This window comes from Arachis stenosperma, chromosome 6 (genome assembly GCF_014773155.1).
Source record: "Arachis stenosperma cultivar V10309 chromosome 6, arast.V10309.gnm1.PFL2, whole genome shotgun sequence".
In the NCBI taxonomy this organism is placed as follows: Eukaryota; Viridiplantae; Streptophyta; class Magnoliopsida; order Fabales; family Fabaceae; genus Arachis; species Arachis stenosperma.
Window position 1 is genome coordinate 42,312,937 of NC_080382.1, and position 16,969 is coordinate 42,329,905.

General features: G+C 38.4%; 1 protein-coding gene and 1 non-coding gene across 2 annotated transcripts; both read left to right on the forward strand.

Moving 5' to 3' along the window:
• Positions 1–1,477: 1,477 nt before the first annotated feature.
• On the forward strand, positions 1,478–1,586 carry LOC130937429 (small nucleolar RNA R71). The gene has a single exon (XR_009068650.1). It is a non-coding gene; the product is annotated as a small nucleolar RNA R71 (small nucleolar RNA).
• Positions 1,587–10,660: 9,074 nt separating this feature from the next.
• Positions 10,661–11,612, forward strand: LOC130933983 (uncharacterized mitochondrial protein AtMg00860-like). The gene is made up of 2 exons (XM_057863573.1): positions 10,661–11,111; positions 11,551–11,612. Exons 1-2 carry the CDS (start codon positions 10,661–10,663, stop codon positions 11,610–11,612), a joined length of 513 nt encoding a protein of 170 aa, XP_057719556.1.
• The last annotated feature ends 5,357 nt before the right edge of the window (positions 11,613–16,969 follow it).

A 16,969-nucleotide genomic window follows, 5' to 3' on the forward strand; every position in this document is an offset into this window, starting at 1 on the left:
TCCAAGATATTCATTCACACCCAACAACATGATGAATGTGATGATTATATGACCCTCATTATCATTCTCACTTATGAACGCGTGTGATTGACAACCACTTCCGTTCTACATGCAACAGAGCTTGAATGTGTATCTCTTAGATTCCTCAACAGGATCTTCGTGGTATAAGCTAGATAGATGGCGGCATTTATGAGGATCCGGAAAGTCTCACCTTGTCTGTGGTATTCCGAGTAGGATCCTGGGAATCCGGAAAGTCTAACCTTGTCTGTGGTATTCCGAGTAGGATTCCGGTAATGAATGACTGTGACGTGCTTCAGACTCGCAAGTGCTGGGCGTTAGTGACAGACGCAAAAGAATCAAGGGATTCTATTCCAGTAGGCGCGGGAACCAACCAGTGATTAGCCGTGCTGTGACAGAGCGCGTGAACGTAGTTTTCACTGCGAGGATGGGATGTAGCCTTCGGCCAGGTGATGCCTCCAGACGATTAGCCATGCGAGTGACAGCCGCAGAGGACCATTTTCCCGAGAGGATTGAAAGTAGCCATCGTCGAACGGTGAACCCCTATACACAGCTTGCCATGGAAAGGAGTAAGAAGGATTGAAGTGAAGCAGTAGGAAAGTAGGCGTCCCTGAGCCATACAGCATCTCCATACGCTTATCTGAAATTCCCACCAATGAATCTGCATAAGTATTCTATCCCTTTTATTATTTCTATTTTATTATTAATTTTCGAAACCATAATTCAATTTAATCTGCCTAACTGAGATTTACAAGGTGACCATAGCTTGCTTCATACCAACAATCTCTGTGGGATCGACCCTTACTCACGTAAGGTTTATTACTTGGACGACCCAGTACACTTGCTGGTTAGTTGAACGGAGTTGTGTCCACTCATGCCAATTTTAAATTCCATAATTTTAAAAGGAGTGCAACTTAAAGAATAAGGATCACAATTTCGTCCACCAGCTTGCTATTGCTAAACCTATTTCTTCCACCATTATTAAAGCCTTGTTGAGGCTTTTGTTAATCCTTCCATGAGAAATTTGGATCATTTCTCCATGAGGGATTATAGGTGTTTCCATAGGCTTCACCCATGTAACTCACCTCTGCCATTGTAGGGTTTTCAGGATCATAGGCTTTTTCTTCAGAAGATGCCTCTTTAGCACTGTTGGATGCATTTTGCAATCCATTCAAACTCTGAGAAATCATATTGACTTGCTGAGTCAACATTTTGTTCTGAGGCAATATGGCATTCAGAGCATCAATTTCAAGAACTCACTTCTTCTAAGGCGTCCCATTATTCACAGGATTCCTTTCAGAAGTGTACATGAACTGGTTATTTGCAACCATGTCAATGAGTTCCTAAGCTTCTGCAGGCATTTTCTTCATGTAAATAGATCCACCTGCAGAATGGTCCAATGACATCTTAGACAATTCAGATAGACCATCATAGAATATATCCAGGATTGTCCATTCTGAAAGTATGTCAGAAGGACACTTTTTGGTCAGTTGCTTGTATCTCTCCCAAGCTTCATAGAGGGATTCACCTTCTTTCTGTTTGAAGGTTTGAACATCCACTCTAAGTTTGGTCAGCTTTTGAGGAGGAAAGAACTTGGCTAAGAAAGTCGTGACCAGCTCTGTCTCTTACAGCAAAAGGGAAAAGCATAAGCCTGTAGACCTCGGGATCAACCCCATTGGTCTTAACAGTATCGCAGATCTGCAAAAATTCAGTTAAGAACTGAAAAGGATCTTCTGATGGAAGTCCATGAAACTTGTAATTCTGTTGCATCAGAGAAACTAATTGAGGCTTTAGCTCAAAGTTGTTTGCTCCAATGGCAGGGATTGAGATGCTTCTTCCATGGAAGTTAGAATTTGGTGCAGTAAAGTCACCAAGCATCTTCCTTGCACCTCCACCATTGTTATTGGGTTCGGCCATCTCTACTTCTTTTTCGAAAATTTCAGTAAAGTCCTCTTTAGAGTGTTGTGTTTTAGCTGCTCTTAGCTTCTTCTTCAGAGTCCTTTCAGGTTTCGGATCAGCTTCAACAAAAATGTTCTTATCCTTGCTCCTGCTCATGTAAAAAAGAAGAGAACAGAAAAGAAGAGGAATCCTCTATGTCACAGTATAAAGATTCCTTTATGTGAGTAGAAGAATAAGAATGAAGGAAGAAGAAGAAAAATTCGAACACAGAGAAGGGATGGGTTCGAATTTTGAGAAGAGAAGTGTTAGTAAATAAATAAAATAAATAGAAAGAGAGAGAGAGAAATTCAAAAATTAGAAGAAAAGAAAAGAAAAATATTTTTGTTTTTATTTTAATTTAAAGTTAAAATTTGAAAATTAAGAAAAGGGATAAAAATAAAAGTTAAAACAATTAGATAAATGAAAAGATTTTTTTTTTTTAAAAAGAGGAAGATGATTTTTGAAAATTAGAGAGAGAAAAGTAGTTAGGTGGCTTTGAAAAAGATAAGAAATAGTGAAACAAACAAAAAGTCAATTAGTTAATTGAAAAAGATTTGAAAATCAATTTTGAAAAGATAAGAAGTTAGAAAAGATTTTGAAATTGATTTTGAAAAAGATATGATTTGAAAAAGATATGTTTGAAAAGATATGATTGAAAAAATATGGTTGAAAAAGATTTGATTTTTAAAATTGATGACTTGACTAACAAGAAACTAAAAGATATGATTCTAGAATTTAAAGATTGAACCTTTCTTAACAAGAAAGTAACAAACTTCAACTTTTTGAATCAATCACATTAATTGTTAGTAAAGTTTTTGAAAATAAAAAAATAAGAAAAAGATTTTGAAAAACAATTTTTTTTAATTTTCAAAAATAATAAAAAAAAGAAAAAGATTTGATTTTTCAAAAAGATTTGAAAAGATAAAATTTTTTTTTTCAATTGAAATCTTGACTTGACTAACAAGAAACAACTAATTTTAAAAAAATTTGACTAAGTCAACCCAAAGATTTTGAAATTTATGAGTAAAATAAGGAAAAGATATTTTTTAATTTTTTTGAATTTTTAATGAGGAGAGGAAAAAACAACTAAATGACTCAAAACATAAAAATTATGAATCAAAACACATGATACATGCAAGAACACTTTGAATGTCAAGATGAACACCAAGAACAATTTAAAGATCATGATGAACATCAAGAACTTATTTTTGAAAAATTTTCAAGAAAAGAACAACATGCAAGACACCAAACTTAGAAATTTTTCATGCTTAGACACTATGAATGCAAAAATGCATATGAAAAACAAGAAAAGATACAAAACAAGAAAAATTAAAGATCAAACAAGGAAAATCATCAAGAACAACTTGAAGATCATGAAGAACACATGCATGAATTTTCAAAAATATGCAGAAATTTTAAAAACATGCAATTGACACCAAACTTAAAATTTGACACTAGATTCAAACAAGAAACACAAAATATTTTTTTGTTTTATGATTTTATTAATTTTTTTGGATTTTTCGAACTAAAACGAATCTTGGAATGGACAGTAAGTATCCGTAGAAAGGACTGGGCAAGGAGTTTGGATGATGCTTGGTGCACGAAATTGTGATCTCTAACAATGGTGCTCAACTTGGTATGCGCGTTTATAATCTCAGCACTTTCTTCACAGCTTCGCACAACTAACCAGCAAGTGCACTGGGTCGTCCAAGTAATAAACCTTACGTGAGTAAGGGTCGATCCCACGGAGATTGTCGGCTTGAAGCAAGCTATGGTCACCTTGTAAATCTCAGTCAGGCGGATTCAAAGGGTTATGGAGTTTTAATAATTAAAAGATAAATAGACAGAAAATAAAGATAGAGATACTTATGTAAATCATTGGTGGAAATTTCAGATAAGTGTATGGAGGTGCGTTATCCCTCTTGAATCTCTGCTTTCCTACTGCCTTCATCCAATCCTTCATACTCCTTTCTATGGCAAGCTGTATGTAGGGCATCACCGTTGTCAATGGCTACTTCCCATCCTCTCAGTGAAAAAGGTCCTCTACAGTTTCTCGCATGGCCTATCAGCTGTTGGTTCTCGATCGTGTAGGAATAGGATTTACTATCCTTTTACGTCTGTCACCACGCCCTACAGTCGGTAGTTTGAAACTCGCCACAGTCATCCCATCCCAGATCCTACTCAAAATACCACAGACAAGGTTTAGACTTTCCAGATCTCAAGAATGCCGCCAATGGATTCTAGCTTATACCACGAAGACTCTGATCTCACGGAATGGAAAGCTCTGTTGTTAGGAGAGGAAACCATGCGTCGTGGACCAGGAATCCAAGAGATACACACTCTAGCTTTCGCAAGTAGAACGAAAGTGTTGGTCAGGCACGCATTCATAAGTGAGAATGGTGATGAGTATCACGGATCATCACATTCATCTGGTTGAAGTGCGAATGAATATCTTACAATAAGAATAAGCATGAATTGAATAGAAACCATTTGTAATTGCATTAATATCAAGGAACAGCAGAGCTCCACACCTTAATCTATGGTGTGTAGAAACTCCACCGTTGAAAATACATAAGAACAAGGTCTAGGCATGGCCGAATGGCCAGCCTCCCCAAATGACATATGAATTCGAAAATAGGAAAAAGACCTAGATCTAAGGACTAGACGTCCAAAGATCCTAGCATGTCTAATACAATAGTAAAAGATCCTATTTATACTAGACTAGTTATTAGGGTTTACAGAAATAAGTAAATGATGCAGAAATCCACTTCTGGGCCCACTTAGTATGTGCTTGGGCTGAGCATTGAAGCTTTCACATGTAGAGGTCTTCCTTGGAGTTAAACGCCAGTTTGTAACTTGTTTCTAGCATTTAACTCTACTTTGCAACTTGTTTCTGGCCTTTAACGCCAGAATAGGGCAGAAAGCTGGCGTTAAACGCCAGTTTGCATCATTTAAACTCGGGCAAAGTATGAACTATTATATATTTCTGGAAAGCCCTCGATGTCTACTTTCCAACGCAGTTAAGAGCGCGCCATTTGGACTCCTGTAGCTCCAAAAATTCTATTTCAAGTGTAGGGAGGTCAGAATCCAACAGCATCAGCAGTCCTTTGTCAGCTTCTGAATCATATTTTTGCTCAAGTCCCTCAATTTCAAACAGAAAATACCTGAAATCACAGAAAAACACACAAACTCATAGTAAAGTCCAGAAATGTGAATTTTGCTTAAAAACTAATAAAAATATACTAAAAAGTAGCTAGATGCTACTAAAAACTATGTAAAAACAATGCCAAAAGCGTATAAATTATGCGGTCATCAATGCTCTATGGGCATACAGAACTGAATTCAAAACTCCTATAGGGACCTCCCCATACCAGCTTGTGTATGGAAAAGCCTGTCACCTACCAGTGGAACTGGAACACAAGGCCTACTGGGCAACCAGATTCCTAAACCTTGATGCCAAGTTAGCTGGAGAGAAAAGATTGCTCCAGTTGAATGAGCTAGAGGAATTCAGACTCAATGCTTTCGAAAATGCAAAAATTTACAAAGAGAAAGCAAAAAGGTGGCATGACAAGAAACTGTCATCCAAAGTCTTTGAGACAGGACAGAAGGTTCTACTGTTTAACTCTAGGCTCAGATTGTTCCCCGGAAACTAAAATCCCAGTGGAGGGGACCATATGTGATCACAAGTGTGTCAACATATGGATATGTAGAGCTTCAGGATGTTGACTCTGACAAAAAGTTCATTGTCAATGGACAAAGAGTCAAACATTATCTTGAAAGCAATATTGAGCAAGAATGCTCAAAATTGAGACTAGACTAAAGCTCAGTAAAAGTCCAGCTAAAGACAATAAAGAAGCGCTTGCTGGGAGGCAACCCAGTCATTAGCAAAGGTTCTTGTTATTTAAATAATAATTATAAGAGTTTGATATAAATTATCTTTAAGGTTGATTGTCCAAATGAAGAAGCTCACAGAGTTACAGAAGGATTCAGAGCACAAAGCAGAGAAAAAGAGCTCACTGGCTCGAAAATGCCAGTAGGAGGTATTTTGGGCGTTAAATGCCAGAATGGGTATCATTCTGGGTGTTTAACGCCAGTAAAGATACCTTTCTGGGCGTTAAATGCCAGAATGAGTACCATTCTGGGCGTTTAATGCCAGAATTGCAGCATCCTGGCGTTTAGAAAAATGCCCAGTGATAAAGGATTTTTGGTGTTTAACGCCAGCCAGGGTACTTGGCTGGGCGTCAAACGCCCAAAATGACCAACAATTGGGCGTTAAAACGCCATAATGGATACTATTCTGGGCGTTTAACGCCAGAACGGATAGGGGGAGGAGATTTTGTTTTCAATTTAAATATTTTAAAATTTTCACGTTTTAACTCAATTTTCTGCATAAATATGGTACGAATTTTCATCTATCAATTTCAATTTTCAAAAAAAAATTAATAATCTTCTAGATTCTTTTTAATATCCTTTCAAAATCTCTTTTAAATCTTTTCAAAAACTCATTTATCTTTTCTATTTCTTTCCAAATCTTTTCTAACTCATCATATCTTCTTTTAATCTTTAGAAACATCAACAAAAATTTATATTTAACTTCTTTATATCTTTTCCATATCTTTTGAATTTTAAAATCTCATCTTTTCATATCATGATTCATCTTTTACAAATCATATCTTCCTATCATATCTTTTTCAAAAATTTTCGAAACCCACCCCCGCTCTTTTAAATAAGTGTTCGGCCATCCCCATCCATCCACCATTCGAATCTATTCCTCTCCTTTACTTTCTTTTGCTTTAGGACAAGCAAACCTCTAAGTTTGGTGTGTTTTTTTGTGATCACTGAGCAAAAAACTCACCAAGATCATGGCACCTAAAGAAAAATAAACTACTCTAAGAGGCAAGAAAGAGAATAATCCAAAACCACTTTGGAATCAAGAGAGGTTCTTAACCAAAGAACATGCAAACCATTACAAAAAAATAATGGGTTTGAGGTCAGTGATCCCGGAAGTTATGTTCGATCTGAAAGAAGACGAATATTTGGAGATCCAAGAACAGATTCGAAACAGAGGATGGGAAATCCTAGCTAATCCTGAGACAAAGGTGGGAAGAATCATGGTCCATGAATTCAACTTAAATCTGTGGTTAACAGATAAGCAGAGAATGATAGGAATTGCCTTCTATACCTTTCAAACTATGGTCAGAGGGAAGATTATTTATTTCTACCATGACAAAATAAGAGAGTTCTTCAAGCTACCTCAACTACAAGATGATCCAAAATCCTTTAATAGGAAAATGGTGAGAGTAGATAAGCGTTTGGACCAAGTTCTAGAGAACATATGCCTCCTTGGAACTAAGTGGATAACCAACTCAAAAGGTGTCCCAAACCAACTCAAGAGAGGAGATCTCGAACCAGTCGCTAGGGGCTGGTTGGACTTCATTTGGCATTCTATACTGCCCACTAGCAACCGCTCTGAAGTCACTGTCAAAAGAGCAGTGATGATTCATTGCATTATGCTGGGAAACGAAGTGGAGATTCATCATCTGATTGCTTGTGATATTTACACAATTGCAAATAAGAACTCCACTGAAGCCAAATTGGCTTACCAAAGCTTAATCTCTCTGCTATGTAAAGTTGCTAGGGTAAAGATGGGAGTGGATGAGTTTATCTCAGTCAAGCATCCAATCACCAAAAAGTCAATGGAGGGACAACAAGTACACGAAAACTCCATCAAGAGGAGGGCGCAAAAGTTCCTCCCAGAAATCCTTCAAATTGACTACTGGACCCGCTTAGAAGCATCTGTCACCAAGCTGCAAGAAGCTATGGATCAAGTTCAGGAAGAACAGCAAAATCAAAATAGCATGCTCTGTAGGCTGCTTAAGGAACAAGAAAAGCAAGGGCGTGAGCTACAGGAGCTGAAGCGCCATAAGCTCCTCCTTGAGGGACCAGACACCCCACAGATTGAAGGAACATCCATCTCCCAAAATAAAGGTTGTTGAGTCCTAATCTTAAATCTGTGATAACTTTTATTATTAGAACCTATCTTAAGAATTACATAAGTATTAGTAATTAGGGTCTTTATTTTTATTTTTATTTTTATTATCCCCAAGTAAGCTATGATTTGTCTTCTCATCATCACTAAACATGAATAAAATAGTAGATTCTCTTTAGAGTAAAGAGGTAATTATTTCAAGTTTTCAGTAAGAAAAATTATAATTATTTTTATGTGGTGGCAACATTTTTTGTCTTCTGAATAAAAGCTTGAATAGTGCATGTTTTTGATAGTGAAGTTTATGAATGTTAAAATTGTTGGCTCTTGAAAGAATGATGAAAAGAAAGAGAATTATTATTGATAATATGAAAAATCATGAAATTGATTCTTGAAGCAAGAAAAAGCAGTGAAAAAGAAAAAAAAAGTAGCGAAAAAAAAGAGAAAAAGAAAAAGCAAGTAGAAAAAGCCAATAGCCCTTTAAACCAAAAGGCAATGGTAAAAAGGATCCAAGACTTTTAGCATTAATGGACAGGAGGGCCCAACGGAATAAAATCCTGGCCTAAGCGGCTAAATCAAGTTGTCCCTAACTATGTGCTTGTGTCATGAAGGTCTAAGTGAAAAGCTTGAGACTGGGTGGTTAAAGTCGTGATCTAAAGCAAAAGAGTGTGCTTAAGAACTCTGGACACCTCTAACTTTGGACTTTAGCAAAGTTGTGTCACAATCTGAAAGGTTCATCTAGTTATGTGTCTGTGGCATTTATGTATCCTATAGTACTACTGGAAAATAAGATGCTTAGGGTCACAGCCAAGACTTATAAAGTAGCTGTGTTCAAGAATCAACACATTAAACTAGGAGAATCAATAACACTATCCGAATTCTGAGTTCCTATGGATGCCAATCATTCTGAGCTTCAAAGGATAAATTGAGATGCCAAAACTGTTCAGGAGCAAAAAGCTACTAGTCCCGCTCATCTAATTAGAATCTGAGCTTCACTTAAAACTTTGAGATGTATTGCCTCTTGATCTTCTTTTTATCCTATTTTATTTATCTAGTTGCTTGAGGACAAGCAACAGTTTAAGTTTGGTGTTGTGATGAGCGGATATTTTATATACTTTTTGGTGGTATTTTCCTGTAGTTTTTAGTATGCTTTAGTTACTTTTTAGTATATTTTTATTAGTTTTTATGCAAAAATCACATTTCTGTATTTTACTACGAGTTTCTGTGTTTTTTTGTGATTTCAGGTATTTTCTGGCTGAAATTGAGGGACTTGAGCAAAAATCTAATTCAGAGGCTGAAAAAGGACTGTAGATGTTGTTGGATTCTGACCCTCCTGTACACGAAATAGATTTTTTGGAGCTACAGAAGCCCAATTGGCGCACTCTCAATTGCGTTGGAAAGTAGAGATCTTGGGCTTTCCAGCAATTGATAATAGTCCATACTTTTTCCGAGATTTGATAGTGCAAACTGGCATTTAAACGCCCCATTTTTACCCTTTTTCTGGCTTTAAACGCCAGAACTGGCATAAAAGCTGGAGTTAAACGCCCAAACTAGCACCAAAGCTGGTGTTTAACACCAGAAATAGCCTCTATACGTGAAAGCTTCAATGCTCAGCCCAAACACACACCACATGGACCTCGGAAGTGGATTTCTGCACTATCTATCTTAGTTTACCCATTTTTTGTAAACCTAGCCTGCTAGTTTAGTATAAAAACTACTTTCAGATATTCATTTTGTACCTCATGACATTTTACATCTGACTTTGTATCTTCTACGGCATGAGTCTCTAAACCCCATGGTTGGGGGTGAGGAGCTCTGCTGTGTCTCGATGGATTAATGCAATTATTTCTGTTTTCTATTCAATCACGCTTGTTTCTATTCTAAGATATTCATTCGCACTTCAACATGATGAATGTGATGATCCGTGACACTCATCACCATTCTCAACTTATGAACGCGTGCCTGACAACCACTTCCGTTCTACCTTAGATTGAATGTGTATCTCTTGGGTTCTTGGTTCACGAGTTTGATTTCCTCTTCTGACAACAGAGTGTTCAATTTCGTGAAACCAGAGTCTTCGTGGTATAAGCTAGAATCAATTGGTAGCACTCTTGAGATCTAAAAAGTCTAAACCTTGTCTGTGGTATTCCGAGTAGGATTTGGGAATGGGTGACTGTGACGAGCTTCAAAATCACAAACGTTGGGCGCAGTGACAGTGTGCAAAAGGATCAATGGATCCTATTCCAACACGAGTGAGAACCAAAAAATGATCAGCCATGCGGGAAACCATAGAGGACCATTTTCACTGAGAGGATGGATGGTAGCCATTGACAACGGTGATCCACCAACATACAGCTTGCTGCGTGCATGAAGAAGACAACAGAAGGAAAGCAGAGATTCAGAAGACAGAGCATCTCCAAAACCTCAACCTGTTCCTCATTACTGAATCACAAGTACTTTTTATTTCATGTTATTCATTCTTCATAAACAAAAATCATCTTTATCGTTAATCTCCTGACTAAGAGTTACACGATAACCATAGCTTGCTTCAAGCCGGCAATCTCCGTAGGATCGACCCTTACTCACGTAAGGTATTACTTGGACAACCCAGTGCACTTGCTGGTCAACTGTACGGAGTTGTGTATCACGATTTTGTGTACTAATGACATACTGATTTATTCCAAGATTGAAGAAGAGCATGCAGCACACTTGAAGACCATGTTGCAGATACTAAAGGAAAAGAAACTCTATACGAAACTGTATAAATGTGAATTCTGGAAGAAGGAGGTGAAGTTTCTGGGTTATGTGGTGAGTAAGCAAGGGATAGCAGTAGACCTATCTAAGGTAGAGGTGGTAACGAATTGGTGGCGACCAACCTCAGTTATTGAGATAAGGAGTTTTCTGGGATTAGCTGGCTACTACCGAAGATTCATCAAGGGCTTTTTGCAAATAGCTTTCTCATTGACAAGGTTAACTCAGAAAGACACGCCATTTGTTTGGACTCTTGAGTGTGAGGAGAGCTTTCAGGCGTTGAAACAAAAGTTGACCACTGCACCTGTATTGGTGATACCTGTGCCAAACGAGTCATTCGAGGTGTACTGCGATGCCTCACTGAAGGGTCTAGGGTGCTTTCTGATGCAGCACCGTAATGTGGTGGCATATGCCTCACGTCAGTTGAGACCTCATGAAGTTAATTACCCTACGCACGATTTGGAACTCGCTACGGTTGTGTTTGCACAAAAGGTATGGAGGCATTACCTCTATGGGGTTAAGCTCCAAATTTTCTCTGATCACAAGAGCTTGAAGTATCTCTTTGATCAGAAAGAACTTAATATGAGACAGAGAAGGTGGATGGAATTATTGAAGGACTACGACTTTGAGTTGAAGCAGGAAAGGCAAATGTAGTGGCAGATGCGTTAATTCGGAAGTCGTTGTATGCTGCTTGGATGATTGATGAGTTTCTAATTCACACCCCATTCAAAAATTTAGTGAATCAGTTCTTTTGGCAAGCACACCAAAGCTATCGCCAAGTAATAACCCAAAGTAGAGTGGGATCGTATCCACAGAGATTGGCAAATCCAAGCAGTTTTAATTGATTGATGAATTAGTCAAGCGGATCAATAAGATTGTGCAGTGTAGAATTGTAAATGGCATAAATGTAAATGACTAGAATATAAAGAAAAGCAATAAAGTGCATAATTAGAAATTGCAGAATGTAAAGTGATGAATCATAAATGACTTGAATGTAAATGGGAATGGGGAATTGCTGAATGTAAAATTAAGCTATAAAGAAATGGATAGATAAGAATGGGGGAATTCATTGAGATTGGGAGATGTCTCTTTGGATCAAATCTAGCTTATATCTTCTTCAATCATGCAACTCGTTGACCTCTTGGCAATCTTGATTGATTGAGCCCCAATCCCTTGGTGACTCAATCTCTCAGATCTTGATCAATAGCCAATTCCTTGGTCTAATTGCTCATGAAGAGAGATATGCTTGGTCCTTGATTATACCACACACCCTTGTAGGTCCAGGTAGAGGGGGGATTATATGTCACGTATCCCATCACCAAAACCCAGAATCTACTCAAGTGTGAGAAGGGATTTCAAGCATGGTTTTATGTTTCCTTTCCTAAGGTTCCCATGAAACGCAATTGCATTCAATCTCTTTCCCAAGATAATTGAACACTAAGCATTAAAAACGAAATTTCTTCTAGCAAATTAAGAGAAGATGAAGAGAAGAAGAATTTCACTACTATCAATCCATCAGGTACAACAGAGCTCCCTCTCTCAGTGAGAGGGAAGTCAGCTACTCATAGCTTGAAAATTACTCAAAAGTGGAGTTTAAAAGTGGATCTAGAACTAACTGCTTGACCCCTCTTCAATACTCTTTGGGGGTATTTATACTACTCCTAGTGAAAATAAAGAAATTACAAAAGTGAAAAAGGGAAAATTACATTTTGGAGGGAAAGAAAACACTCAATAAATGTGACTCCTTAGCTGGCGTGTGGCTGGCGCTTTATCGGCATGTCACGTGCCCTTCAAAGTGGCTTGGCGTGCCACGCTCAATACTTCAACTGGTACGCTCGTCCCTTGTCAACCTTGGCGTGCCACGCCTTCGAACTCAAGTGGCTCGCCATAGTGGCATTCTTGTGTTGGCGTGCCACGCCTTCGAGCTCAAGTGGCACGCCCTTTGATTTTTCCACTTCGTTTACCTCTGGAAACTTGAACTAGAGTGGCACGCCCAGGGTCTGTGGTGCACGAAATTGTGATCTCTAACAACGGCATTCAACTTGGTATGCGCATCTATAATCTCAGCACTTTCTTTACAACTTCGCATCACTAACCAGCAAGTGTACTCGGTCGTCCAAGTAATAAACCTTACGTGAGTAAGAGTCAATCCCACAGAGATTGTTGGTATGAAGCAAGCTATGGTCATCTTGTAGATCTCAGTCAGGCGAATTCAAATGGTTATAATGGTTTTCGAATATAAAAATAAATAAAGCATAAAATAAAGATAGAGATACTTATATAATTCATTGGTGGAAATTCCAGATAAGTGCATGAAGATGCTGTGTTCCTTTTGAATCTCTGCTTTTCTACTACTATATCCAATCATTCTTACTCCTTTCCATGGCAAGCTGTATGTAGGGTGTCACCGTTGTCAATGGCTACTTCTCATCCTCTTAGTGAAAATGGTCCTCTACGGTTTCCCGCATGGCTAATCAGTTGTTGGTTCTCGATCATGTCGGAATAGGATCCATTGATCCTTTTGCGTCTGTCACTACGCCCCACAGTCACGAGTTTGAACCTCATCACAGTTATTCAATCCCTGAATCCTACTCGGAATACCACAGACAATGTTTAGACTTTCCGGATTCTCAAGAATGCTGCCAATGGGTTCTAGCTTATACCACGAAGACTCTGATTTCACGGAATGGAAGGCTCGGTTGTCAGGCGAGGGCAACCATGCGTCGTGCATCTGGAATCCAAGAGATACACACTCTAGCTCTTGCTTGTAGAACGGAGGTGGTTGTCAGGCACGTGTTCATAAAGATGGATGATGATGAGTGTCACGGATCAACACATCCATCAGGTTGAAGTACGAGTGATATCTTAGAATAAAAATAAGCTTGAATTGAATAAAAGAACAATAGTAATTGCATTAATTCTCGAGGTACAGCAGAGCTCCACACCTTAATCTATGGTGTGTAGAAACTCCACCATTGAAAATACATAAGTGATAAAGGTGTTCATTGGTTCCGGCCCTAGAGATGGAACCAGGATAACCAAGACGACTAAAACAACAGTAAAAAGTTCTATTTATACTAAACTAGTTACTAGGGTTTACAGAAATAAGTCTAAGTGCAGAAATCCACTTTCGGGGCCCACTTTGGTGTGTGCTTGGGCTGAGCTTGAGCTTTACACATGCAGAGGCTTCTCTTGGAGTTAAACGCCAATTTGTAACGTGTTTTTGCCATTTAACTCTAGTTTGTGACGTGTTTCTGGCGTTTTACTCTAGAATGTAGCATGGAGCTGGCGTTGAATGCCCGTTTGCGTCATCTAAACTCGAATGAAGTATGAACTATCATATATTTCTGGAAAGCTCTGGATGTCTACTTGTCAACATAGTTGAGATCACGCCAAGTGGAGCTTTTTAGCTCCAGAAAATCCATTTCGAGTGCAGGGAGGTCAGAATCCAACAGTATCAGCAGTCCTTTGTCAGCCTGAATCAGATTTTTGCTCAGGTCCCTCAATTTTAGCCAGAAAATATCTGAAATCACAGAAAAATACACAAACTCATATTAAAGTCCAGAAATGTGAATTTTGCATAAAAACTAATAAAAACATCCATAAAAGTAGCTAGATCCTACTAAAAACTACCTAAAAATAATGCCAACAAAGCGTATAAATTATCCGCTCATCACAACACCAAACTTAAATTGTTGCTTGTCCCCAAGCACCTGAAAATTGAATAAGATAAAAAGAAGAGAATATACTATAAATCCCAAAACATCAATGAAGCTTAGTTCTAATTAGATGAGCGGGACTAGTAGCTTTTTTGCTTCTGAACAGTTTTGGCATCTCACTTCATCCTTTGAAATTTAGAATGATTGGCATCTATAGGAACTCAAAATTTAGATAGTGTCATTGATTCTCTTAGTTAAGTATTTTAATTCTTGAACACAGCTACTTTATGAGTCTTGGCTGTGGCCCTAAGCACTTTGTTTTCCAGTATTACCACCGGATACATAAATGCCACAGACATATGACTGGGTGAACCTTTTCAGATTGTGACTCAGCTTTGCTAAAGTCCCTAATTAGAGGTGTCCAGGGTTCTTAAGCACACTCTTTTGCTTTGGATCACGACTTTAACCACTCATTCTCAAGCTTTTTACTTGGACCTTCATGACACAAGCACATGGTTAAGGACAGCTTGATTTAGCCGCTTAGGCCTGGATTTATTTCCTTGGGCCCTCCTATCCATTGATGCTCAAAGCCTTGGATCATTTTTACCCTTTCCTTTTGGTTTTAAGGGATATTGGCTTTTTCTGCTTGCTTTTTCTTTTTCTTTTATTAAATTTTTTTTTGCCATTTTTTTTCTTCTTCTTTTTTTTGGCAAGCTTTTTATTCACTGCTTTTTCTTGCTTCAAGAATCAATTTTATAATTTTTCAGATCATCAATAACATTTCTCTTTTTCATCATTCTTTCAAGAGCCAACAATTTTAACATTCATAAACAACAAGATAAAAAATATTCACTGTTCAAGCATTCATTCAGAAAACAAAAAGTATTGTCACCACATCAATATAATTAAACTAATTTCAAGGATGAATTCGAAACTCATGTACTTCTTGTTCTTTTGTATTAAAAACATCTTTCATTTAAGAAAGGTGAAGGATTCAGGAATTATTCACAGCTTTAAGACATAGACACTAGACACTAATGATCATGTAGTAAAGACACAAAACATAGATAAACATGAAGCATAAAAATTGAAAAACAGAAAAATAAGAGCAAGGAGATTAAGGAATGAGTCCACCTTAGTGAGGGTGGTGTCTTCCTCTTGAAGAACCAATGGTGCTCTTTGAGCTCCTCTATGTCTCTTCCTTGCTTCTGTTGCTTGATCCCTAGTGATTTTGGTGCTCCTATCCTTAGTTGCTCCCAATAGTTGTGTGGAGGAAAATTTATCCCTTGAGGCATCTTAGGGATTTCTTGATGAGGTCCATGAGTGGGCTCTCTTGATGTGCAGTCAAATGCTCTATTACTAAGCTATGGACCCTTGAGATGAATCTCTCCATTTCCTATGACTCAGAGGTGGAAGCAATTGCCTTACCTTTCCTCTTTCTTGAGATTTCTCTGGCCTTAGGTGCCATCAATGGTTATGGAAAAACAAGAAAAGCTATGCTTTTACCACACCAAACTTAGAATGTTGCTCGCCTCGAGCAAAAGAAGAAAGAATAGAAGAAGAAGAAGAAGATATAGAGGAGAGGGAGAGATGTGTGGGTTTCGGCCAAGGGGGAGAATAGAGGGTTGTCTTGTGTGAAAATGAAGAAGGATAGAGGGCTTTATATAGTGGAGGGAGAGAGTAGTAGGTTCGGTCATTTGGGGTGTGTTTGGGTGGGAAAGAGATTTTGAATTTGAAGGTAGGTGGGGTTTATGGGGAAGAGTGGATGGATGTCAGTGGTGAAGGGGTAATTGGGAAGGGAGACTGAGGTGATTGGTGAATGATGTTTCGGAAGAGTGTTTTTGGATTGTGTGAAGAAGAGAGAAGGTGAGTTGAGGTAGGTGGGGATCCTGTGGGGTCCACAGATCTTGAGGTTATCCTGTGGGGTCCACAGATCCTGAAGTGTCAAGGATTTATCATCCCTGCACCAATTAGGCGTGTAAAACCTCCTCTGTATGCAATCCTGGCATTTAACGCCAGAATGAAGCTTGTTTCTGGCGTTAAATGCCCAAATGTAGCATGTTTCTGGCGTTTAACGCTAGCCTGATGCTTGTTGCTAGTGTTAAATGCCAGCTTTCCTCAGGGTGCAATCCTGGCATTTAAACGCCAGACTGCTGCTTATTTCTGGCGTTCAACGCCAGATTCATGCTCTGTTCTGGCGTTGAACGCCAGCCAGATGCGCCTAAACGCCAGTAAGCTCTTCCTCCAGGGTGTGCTGTTTCTTCTACTGTTTTTGATTCTGTTTTTAATTTTAGCAATTGTTTTGTAACTCCACATGATCATGAACCTAATAAAACATAAAAGAACAATAAAAATATAGATAAATAAAAATTGGGTTGCCTCCCAATAAGCGCTTCTTTAATGTCAATAGCTTGACGGTGAGCTCTCATGGAGCTTCACAGATGTTCAGAGCATGATGAGAGCCTCCCAACACCAAACTTAGAGTTTGAATGTAGGGGCTTCTCAACACCAAACTTAGAGTTTGGTTGTGGCCTCCCAACACCGAACTTAGAGTTTGATTGTGGGGGCTTTGCTTGACTCTGTATTGAGAGAAGCTTTTCATGCTTCCTCTCTGGTG